General features: G+C 56.8%; 2 protein-coding genes across 2 annotated transcripts in view; one reads left to right on the forward strand and one right to left on the reverse strand.

The window, feature by feature from the left end:
* Positions 1-4,448, reverse strand: part of DKC1 (dyskerin pseudouridine synthase 1) — a 17,543-nt gene extending 13,095 nt beyond the window's left edge. Inside the window, exon 1 of the mRNA XM_085314896.1 lies at positions 4,388-4,448. Within this exon, the coding sequence (XP_085171022.1) occupies positions 4,388-4,448 (61 nt within the window). The remainder of the gene's footprint in view (positions 1-4,387) is intronic.
* Positions 3,956-8,160, forward strand: LOC146590280 (putative G protein-coupled receptor 34). Its single transcript, XM_085314875.1, has 2 exons — positions 3,956-4,003; positions 6,759-8,160. Exon 2 carries the CDS (start codon positions 6,773-6,775, stop codon positions 7,787-7,789), a length of 1,017 nt encoding a protein of 338 aa, XP_085171001.1. The 5' UTR covers positions 3,956-4,003; positions 6,759-6,772; the 3' UTR covers positions 7,790-8,160.
* The last annotated feature ends 2,315 nt before the right edge of the window (positions 8,161-10,475 follow it).

A 10,475-nucleotide genomic window follows, 5' to 3' on the forward strand; every position in this document is an offset into this window, starting at 1 on the left:
GCCGCCGCGCTCTAATGGGCGCTGGCTCCGGGGGCACGTGGCCGGCGTGGCGGCGCGCGGCCCTTGGGGTTGCGAAATGGCGGCCGGGCCGGGCCCGGCGGTTGCCCGGGCGCTGGGTCGGTGCCCTGGAGGGGGCTCGGCGGTTGCCGCCCCGCCGGGGGCTGAGGTCCCGCAGAGCTCYGCGCTGGCTCGTCCCGCCCCTCCCCGGGCGGGCCCTGGTGGSGTTCGCGGCCCTGCCGCCGGCCCCGGCTGCCCTGCCCGGGTGTCGGCCTCGTGCCGAGGCTCAGGTGCTTCTCGCCCGCGCTCCGAGCTCAGTTCACGTAATAAATAAACCCCCCACAACTGTGAGAAAAACCCACAGCGACCTGCTCGCTTGGCTCGCAAACGTACCGCAGAGCTGGCGAGGGAGACCGAAAGGCGAGGGATGACGACTCATCTCTTCATGACATCTCCGATTTTAAAAAAATTGCCCAAGTTAACGAGGACGCTGTGGCTTGACAACAGTCAGCCTCCGCCTGCTGGTGACGGCCGCGCGGGCTGCCAGGCTGCAGCGTCTCGCTCCGCCGCAGGGCGGGCTGCGAGCAGAAGCCACGCGGCGCGCTCGCTGTGATCACAGGCCGAGCACGGGTCATGTCTGTCCCTCGGGTCTAGAGACCATACTTCTTCTCCCACCTCTGCTCTGCCAACCACCTTTTCCTCTTGAGCTGACCAAAGTTACGGCCCTCTCCAAGCAAACGTCCCAGCCTTGCCTGAGCTTAAACCTTGCAGCTGCTGTTCCAGCCCCACCSGAGGGTGCACAGGCACGGCCCAGCTGCTGCAGTCCCAGCTGTATCGGCTGGTCGGAAGGAAGATGTCCTTTCTCCGCAAACCCTGCCTCATTCCTCTTTAGGCTCTAGTGGCTGCCACAGGCAAAAACAGAAACCGAGAGTTTCTTCCCAGCRCACACCTTCTTAGGCCTTTTCCTAAGCCAGGTCCCTCCAGAAGGGCCGGGCAAGAACTGCGAGGAACAAGACTGCTTGTGTGTATTTTATGCATACGTGTGTGTGTGTAAATACACCRATGTGTACCATAAAAGTGACGGCCACCAGCTAGCTGATACTGTGGAAATGCACTTTCAAAATTCCACTCCCGTCTCAGGTTGCAGTTATTTCTGTACTTGCTGGCTGGCGGATCTGGTTAGGTTTTTCTAACGTAATTACTCAGCAAGATCTGGAGGTGAAGCTGAGGCAGCAAAAGACACTAGGACAAGATGGAGAAGTTGGGAAGTTTGGCAGCCCATGATTTCCACTGTCCAGGCTCTGGGATTTCCAGAACTGGAACAAAGCGCTCTCCCTCACTCATTTCGTGTCTGCGCTTTCCGGTGTAACTGTGTTTTCTCACGGTAGCAGGGAGTAGCACTTGGACTCACCAGCGGTGTGATGCCTCCCGTGGCAGGTCCCAGGCCGGGGGGCAGTGTTGGGGGGCGCGGTGTGCTGAGGAGATCCGGATTTCAGTTCTGTTTCCCAGAGTTGTAACGTGGTGGCATGCCTTGAGGGGGAAGAGAGGGTCTCAGGAGAGCCAGCCCTTCCCGAGGGCCCTGTTAGGCATCAGGGTCAAGCTTGAGGCTGCCAACTCAGACTGCTGCATCAGACAGAGCCTGTCCTAGGAGGGGTTACAGGAACCTTTGGGCCCTGCAGCGGGAAGGGGGCTGGGCTGGGGGGACACCCCGGCCCTTGCTGGATGGCCCGAGGAGTCTTCCCTCCGGGGAACTCAGTGTGGGACASGGCCCGGGAGGGCTCGCGGAGGGGAGGCCGCCTGCGCAGCTGACGGAGCGCTCGCAGGCTTCCTGGGCAAGTCCCTTCCAAGTAGCAAACATACAGATAAGTACAAGTATGTTTTCCTCTGTGCCCCGCATGAATGGTCGCTTGACCTACTTTTGAGATGTTCTAAAAATAACTGGATCAAAAACCTCTGCACAGTGCGAAGCAGGAGGGGTAGATYGTAGACACCTTATTTTTCAGGGGAGCTTAATTCTGATTTCTGAATGTTCACATCCAAAGCTGCACGCGTATCTCACGAGCAGCAGAAGCACCTCCATCGCAGGTGACGGGACCCTCTGGGGTCCCATCCTGGCATGCAGGAAGCTCCTGTGGAGGGAGAACATAGCTCTGCCATGCCTTTCTGCACTGAGCACCCTGCCCAAGCCCTGGGTTCAGCCCTGAAGGCTAAATCGCTCAGATTGCTCCTCTCTGCGCTGCCTAATCTCTGATTTAACTTTTTGCTCTCCCTTTGCCACAGCTGGTGCTTAGGAGGGGAAGCAGAACACTCAGGGTGAGAGCTGCCAACGTCCCACAGGGGATGCGATGTCTGTCAAGGACTGGGGGGTGACATGAGCCACAGGAGACAGGTGACAGTGGCCCCACCAGAGAGACTGGCAGRCTGCAGAGGTCTGGGGCGAGGGGCACACGAAAGGTAGGGAGAAGGGCCTGGGAGGTGCTCACGTGTGATGCGGAGAACTCAGTGGAGGGACCCCGGTGCTGGCTGTGCTGCCGGCACACGCTGTCCTGCAGGCCCCTGCACCTGGGCTGGAGCCCAGCTGCGGGTCCCAGCTCACCTGCGGGTCCCGCAGCCCCAGCGCTTCAGTCACATGAAGGTTTTCTCATGCGGAGCGCTCTGGATGCGCCAGACCAGCAAGGGCTCCCGGGAGGAAGGAGGGGACGCCAGCCCCTTCTGCACCCTGCCCCTCCACAGCAGTGCCCACGTGCCCCGGCTGTCCTGGAGCTCCACCCTGAGCTCTCCATGGCTCTGCTCCGGCTCTGCTCAGCGACCTCAGCTCTTGGGGCCTCCGCTTCCCAGGTTAGAGCAGAGCTGGGAGCACTGAGGGTGCTGCCCGGTCTCAGGCCAAGCGCTCCGTACAGCTCTGTTTGATAGATGGGGCTGCTGCRGCCAGTGGAGCAGAACGGCTTACAAAATAATTTCTCCTTTCCGCTGCCATCACCTTCGCGTTCCTCCTCTGCCCACCATGGCAATTTGCATCTGCGTGGGCGAACGTCAGGCTGCTTTGTGAGCTAAATCCGGCAACATGGAAACTCTCTGCAGAACAATCTGCTCCGTTCTTGCGGCTTTCATCCTTTCGTGTTGGGATGAGGGCTAGGGGCCAACCCACGTGTCTCCTCTCTGTCTTCCCATCCCTGGAGGGCTGACACCAGCTCCCCTGGCAGCTTTTGGCCAACAGGCTTGGGGCAGACAGCGCTGGGGACGCAGTTTGGGCACGGCTGAAGCCGGCTCCGTTGGGCCAGCATGGGGGCAAGCCGGGGATCTGTGAGAAAAGCTGCAATTTCAAGGAGCTTCAGTTGAATTCTCCATTGCCTCCTGCTCTGCAGGGACAAGACGAAAGCTGGGGGTAACTCCCCTCCTCCTTGCAGCGTAAACCCAGGCGTGCAGCGGTGGGGTGGCTGCATCCGGCAGGGTACCACCAGGCGCCATCTCCCCGCAGGCCGAGCGCTCCCCGGCTGCCGCACATCCCCGTGGCTCGCGCGGGCAGCGGGCGCGGGGCACGCTGCGGCGTGGGGCCCTTTCACAGATGCCAGGTCTGGCTGGGAGCCAACCTGTTCTGGTGCAAAGGAGCTGAGCCGGGAGAGCTGCCCTCCGGCCCGCGGCGCTCTCAAAAGGCACGTGGAGGAGCTGCCTTGGGAAAGCCACACGCAGCCTCTTCAGCTGTCCTGCAGCTGGTGCGAGAAGCCTCTTCCTGTTCTCCTCTCCGCGCTGCAGCCACCGCAGTGGCCAGCGCTCACCCGAGCTGCAGATGTGCCTGGGACTGCTGCCAAACCTGTAACAGGATGTACCCCTGCAAAATGCACCTCCCTTGCCAGGAAGGGAAAAGCCAAACAAGCCCACGTGGGAGACTGGAGAGGACACTTGTCACGGGTGAGATGTGTCGTCATCCGCCAAGAGCTTATAGGGGCCCCAGCAAGAGCAGGAACCTCTGTTACGGCAGGCAAAAGAGCAGAGGAGAGGTGCTGAGGTAGGTGACTCCGGGGTGGCTTTTCTTCTCGTTATGAGTCACTGAGAAATGTTTCTCATCTTTGCAAGTGTTGGGGGGAAGARGGCTCGGGGGCTTAGTGCAGCAGGTTGGTAGTCACACAGGTGCTACAGCTAATGGGGAAAGCATGGTCTGGGGTTGGGTAGGGAGAAGCCAGGGGCAGGCAGGGACATCTGCCACCATACACACCACCACACTGCACGCTCAGCTGGACTCATGCACAGCTGGACTCGCAAATGCACGCAGGAGGACTGACTCCGCTGATCCGCTCCTGGCACGGCACGGCATGCTCAAGCAAACCCTCGCAGCACCGCCGCAGCTGTGCAAGCACACGCAAAGCGCGCGCATCGATGCACAGCCTCTCACCTGCATGTAGTGGTCGCACTGCCATGCCGCTGTGCACGTGCTCACGCAGCAGCATACGCATTAGCACGCGCCRGGATGACATGCACTGCTCCGTAGATGCTTGTATGGTGAACACAGCTCCATGCACACCTGGCGGCTGGTGCGGACCCTTGCGAGATCTCAGGTCCCTCAGGCAGCAGGCACCATGGYGGGTACGCGTGCAGCTGCACGCCGATGTCCCCAGGATCTGGGTATGCAGCGATCAGGTGCTGGCAACACCTCTGTGCAGCAAACCAGAAACTCTGTAGTGAATTTGAGGCATTTAATCCACASTGGTTTTAAAGCACTGTGACTCAAAAGCAGGAAATCCAGTTTGTGCTGTGGCTCCAGCTGTGCCCGAGGCTAGCGGTGCCCTGCAGCCAGTGCCGGGGACGTGTGCAAGGGAAGTACAGAAGGGTATTGGAGAAGCTATAGCAGGTGGGAAGAAGCTGCAGGTTTCTGCAGCTGTGAGTCACTCAGCATCACAGAAAGCAGAGAAGGGAGTGAAGGGTGACGGGGCTGGGAAGGAGCCAGGCCAGCAGCCCCCAGCCACGGGAAACGCAAGCTCGTGCGCGTGGAAGGAGCGGTGCTCATGCGGAGGTCGCTGCTGAAGCCGTGGGCACTGGGGCAGGGTGTCTCCTTGCACGACCTGACCCAGCTGCGCCAGCGATGGCTGCAGCAGCGCCGTCAGCAGCTTGCCCCTTGGCAGCGAGAGCTCACACCCTGCTTTCACTCGCAGGCAGAGGAGCCCCGCAGCACCGCAGGTGGAAAAGCTCCTGAGAACAGCGCTGAACCCAGAGCTGGGCATGCACCACACACACGCTGTGCCCTCCTCCAGCTCCTGAGGAGGAGGAGSTGTGAGACATGGCCTGGCTGTGCAGGACCAGCGCTGCCAGTGAGCCCTCCCGCGCGGTCCAGCCGGCTGCGAGCTTGGCAAGGGCACCAGCCCCCCGCCGAGCTCAGGCACGGCACGTAGCCGCGGGAGCTGTAGGGGAGCCAAATTAATTGGGAAAGGTGAGCTCAGAGGAACGGGCATGCACACATCTCGCTTCACAGGAGAGGGGCTGGTGGATGAACGAGCGCGCGGAGGGTGGAACATCTGTGCACGCACACTGTGTCGGAGATACGCACTCCCTCCCTGGTGCTCAGCCTGTGCCAGTCCCACGTGAAGGCAGCAGAGCTGGCTTTAACCTACCTAGCGGGGGCAGCGCGAAGAGCCTTGCCCCGGCAGTGCCGAGAGCTGGGCGGTGGTTCCTGCGGGCACCCGGCAGAGAGCCTGGCTGTGGCYGCAGCACCGAGCAAGGCAGCTTAGAGCTGGCTCAGCCGGGCCCATGGCAGAGCACAGGCTCAGGAAGGGGGAGACCAGGGTTGTTGGCAGCTAGTGCATACAGTCACGCTGACATTAGCCCCAAGACACCTCGCAATGGTACTGATGTTTTTGGGAACACGTTGGCGGGTCTGGCTGGAACCTCTTTGTCCCACCATCCTGCATTGTGCGAGGAGCACGCAGCTGGAATCACTGCGGGAGAAGGGAGATGCACAAAGGAGAAAGCTGGGCAGGGGGGTGGGTGAAGAGCCTGATGAAGGAGGCTCTGCCTCTCCAGTGGACCAAGTATCTGAGAACAGCAGAGTGGGAATGAAAGAACAGCCAGGCATGGGCYTGATTTCCCAGCTTCAAAGGTAATAGTAAGGAGCTCTGATAGATCTGGTTATCATCCCTCAACAAGGTCAAGATATCCATAATTCTCTCCCTGCATACAGCCTGAATTCATTTGCTATACCCAGAGAACTCATGTATAACCAAAAGGTGGGTTTCCCCTCCTGAGGAACCCCAGGTTTTGCTATTGATTGGGCTGTGCTTATCTAGTACACAGCAGATAACTTCTACCAGTCTAGTCTGACATCCGCTCTTAACAGCTGGTAGCACAAAACAGCATGAAATAAGCCAGGAGAAAAGCTGGTCACTGCAGCTGAGACTGGAGAGTGCTGCCTGCCTCCTGGACCAGCCTGCTGGGGGACAGGTGTCTATTTTCTCTCTGGCGCTTAACACACAGATTCTTTGTGGACATTTTCCTATACTTGTGAACCAGATGGGAGAGAAGTCAGTGTCAGTTCCTGGTGCAAAGCCAGTGTATCAACCTGTACAGGGTAGTGCTTTTAGGTCCCCAGGGTGGTTTTCTGCACACTAGCCACGCTGGCAGCTTTTGTATAAAAGTTTGGGGGACTGCAAAGTTGTGTTTGTAGACATTCAAGGCACCCAGGTACCACACAGGTGTACCAGCAAACGAATGATGCTTGTGTGGAGCCTTTTTGTGCACRTCAGTTCTAACACCTTCTGCATTTCTCTCTACAGATCCTTGGCTTTAGATGATGGACCCTCTGAGCACTCCCTTTCCTGCTGGCGAGATTATGGGATACGGACAAGGCAATTCCTCCTGTCAGATCCAAGATGAGTTCCTGTCTGTGACGCTCCCTGTGATGTACTCCCTTATCTTCATCATCGGGCTGCTCAGCAACACTCTCGCGCTCTGGGTGTTCTTGTGCAGCGTGCAGCGGAAGACCTCCATCACTGTGTACATGAGGAACCTGGCTCTGTCTGACCTGTTGCTCTCCCTCTGCCTGCCCTTCCGCATAGCTTATCAAAACAAGAGTGAGCCCGGGATCTTCTGTAACGTTGTTGGGGCCTTCTTCTATCTCAATATGTACGTCAGCATCACGTTCCTCAGTCTGATCAGTCTGGACCGCTACCTAAAGATCATCCGTCCCCTCCAGAAGTTTAAGATTCACACCACGTCCTGTAGCACCATGGCCTCTGGGGTGGTTTGGCTGGTGCACTCAGCTTTCATGCTACCTTTCTTTTTTGAGACAAAAGGAAAAGGGCCCTGTGATCATAAATGCTTCCATTTCAGGAGCAAAAGCACTCTAGCAGCAGCCTTTAACATGGTTGCAGTAACCACTTTCTTTATCCTACTGCTGCTCTTCCTCTACTTCTACAGCAAGATATTTGCCAAGCTCARTAAAGTCTCTTCAGTGAATTCTCAGCAGCTGAACAAGAGGACYAGCATGAAAGCCATCACCAAGACCTTCATAGTCCTGATCATCTTCATCGTATGCTTCACCCCCTATCACGTTGTCCGTATTCCTTATGTCCTTGCGCAAGTGGGGGTCATTTCTAGTCTGCCCTGGAAGCAGGGTCTCCATCTCRCTAATGAACTTGTGCTCTGCATCTCAGCCTTCAACAGCTGCCTTGACCCAGTGATCTTCTTCTTCCTGTCCAGCAGCTTCCGGAGGGCTGTGCTTTGCACCATCCGGGGCAGGCTGAAGAGAGCTCTCCTAAGGAACCAGGGAGGGCTGAGCTACAGCAGATCTGTGACTGAAGTCTAGGCATTCCGGTGGATACCAAGGTCTTGGGCGTAGGACATTYTCACCAAGGATTTGCTCTGACTGCTGGTATTTACCAGACAAGACTTGCCAGGATGATGGAGGAAGAAACTCGAACCTTTTCATGTTTCTTCCACTGGCACCATCAGGACTAGAACTACCCATGGGGGTAAATGAAAAGAATAGCTGAAGCCTCACTTTTCTGTACCAGCTGTGTGCACACAACTGAAGGGATTATTTCCTAGGAAGAATGAAGGCTGGGGGTGCCACAGGAGAAACAACTTTGGCCTAGGATCTCCACTTAGCCTACGGAAGGGCAAAGGGACAGAGCCCAGGACAGAGGAAGGCTGCTTTGATAGGACGAAGAGGAGTCAGGGAAGTCAGGTACCACATCACCTCCATACCAGCGAAAGCACAAAATGGGCAAAGGAGAAGATGAAGTGCAGAAGAATTGAGAAAAGGGGAGGGAGAAGCTGATTAGAGCATCACTGGGGAGCAGATGAATATTTTGCTCCAGGTTGGAGCTCGGAGATGTGCACTGCTGGGCTTGTAAGACAGTCATGTGAGGGAACCTTACAATTCCTGCAAACCCAAACTAAGATAATGCACACTTTCTTTTCTCTTGTTTTTACTGCTGTCCTTGTAACAGCAGCCTCTTTTCTGTGCATTCACACAGGTGACTGAGCTTCCTTTAGCTGTTTTCCTTTGCCCATTTCACTGGCATGTTCACGCAGGACTGGCAGATTCCTCGCCTGGCCACGGCACAGCACTCGTTTCAGGCTTGGACCATACTAGGAACATTACTCCAGCAGGGATGCATCAGCCAAAGGGGATGCAACACAGAAGTGCCTAAGGCTTGTGTGAGTCCTGTGGACCTCAAGAATGAGATGCTGACTTTGGTGTTCCCAGCTTAAGCATTATTTTTATGCACTGACTTGAAATGGAGCCCGCAAGGGATAAGGAAGTTTTTGGCCTTTATTATTCTTCATTGCCTATTCTCTTCCCAAAGAAGAGGATATTTCCCTGCTTGGATATTTTTTCCCTTTCATATGTTCACATCTCATCTGTTCACTTATTTTTAGAAGACTGCAGGYTTGGAGAAACAAACTGATTCACACAGTAGGCAAGCAAAGGCAATTAAGACTGGGCAATTAGGACTGGGGAGGATTTCATTCAGACTGTGAACTGTTTTAGTAACTACTTAGTTCAAATATCTGAGGAAAACTTGGGAGAATAAAATGTTTTGTTAAAGAYTGAATCTTCTGATCTTTCCAGTAAATGTCCAAGTAACTCCTAAATCTCACTTTAGCTCTGTTACAAAGGAGGACCTGAAACTCAGGGGATGACAAGACTCACCCTCCTCTGCTATCGGTGCTAATAAACACGCTGAGAGCAGGGGAGAGGGGTAACGTTTCCTTTCAGTGGGGGTAGGGGGAAATGCCGAAAGCCAAGCTCTTCCTGTGGAAAGCTGCAATTAAAGGTTACAAAGCTGTTCTCTTCCAATCAGCGCTAACAAGAGTCAAAGCCAAAACGTGCGGTTCAGAAGCCTCAGCATCGCAACACCAGAGTACGTGTATGCACTGTGCAGCTTGAAGGAAACCTCTAAGTTCTTGCAGTCAAGTTTGCCCCTCATAGAATCTCTTGACATCTTCCTGCCAGAAAAAAGTAGTAGCAGCAGAGAGCATAAATCCTCACTTCAGTGCAGTGGTGCACCTGGCCCGCGTGCTGCRCCCAGGGGCAGAGGGACACACGGTACCAGCACAGGCTTCCCTGTCTAYGGGGAAAATGCGATGAGGGTGAGAGGAGAAGGGGACTTGTGATGCTCACGGYGGGTCTCGGAAGGACGTGCAGGTGGGAGGGCTGACAGCAAAGCAGACAGAAAGAGAAAACCCCAGGGCTGAAGGGGCGGATGCTGGCTTCCGAGAAGCCGGTGCCCTGTACCATATCCTGTTTCCTTTATGGTCAAGRCAAGCAGCTCAGCGCGAAGCAATCAGCAGCCTCAGAGCTGCTCGCCCCTCAGGCTGTTCCTGAGGGCGCCGTCCTTGAGGGCAGCGGGCCGGAGGAGCTCTTTTCCCCCAAGACCGAAACGGCATGTCTGTCCCTGCAAACTGGCGATCCTCCAGGGAACAGCAGCCCTCTCCGACATTTAGAAACAAACTGRGGTTTTTAAGCCTATACTTGCACAGGACTGAATCAGGAGAAACTGAAGCCGACACAGTGATACGAGGAAAGAGGAACGCGACCAAAGGAGGCCCGGGTGATGCGGGAGGAGCCACAGTTCCACTCACAGGATCAGCAGGTCCCTACTGAGCCTCCGGAAGGCTCAAAGCCCCTCCTGAGCGTGGAACTTGGCCCGAACAAACCTTCCTGCACAGCGTAACGCACGGAGCCTAAAACTTCCACCGTACATGAGAAAGCGCCTCCCCAGCGGGAGCTGATGCGCTATGATCCCGCCGGGATCCGGGGATCGGGACCGAGCGGGGCCCYGCGCAGCCGCCACGGCCGCCGCCCGCAGCCCCGTGTCCCCCGCGGGCACCCGTTGCTAGGAGGAGCCCTCACAGCCCTCGCCTGGCCCCGCCCTCTCCGGGGCGTGGCCAAGGCGAGGCCGCGCCCTCCCTCGACCACCTCCCACAGCGCCCCAGCAGCCGACGCCCATTGGCCGCGCGGCGGCACCACGCGCCCCGAGCAC

This window comes from Rhea americana, unplaced genomic scaffold, assembly GCF_003343005.1.
Source record: "Rhea americana isolate MKP2758 unplaced genomic scaffold, rheAme1 scaffold_413, whole genome shotgun sequence".
Lineage (NCBI taxonomy): Eukaryota > Metazoa > Chordata > Aves > Rheiformes > Rheidae > Rhea > Rhea americana.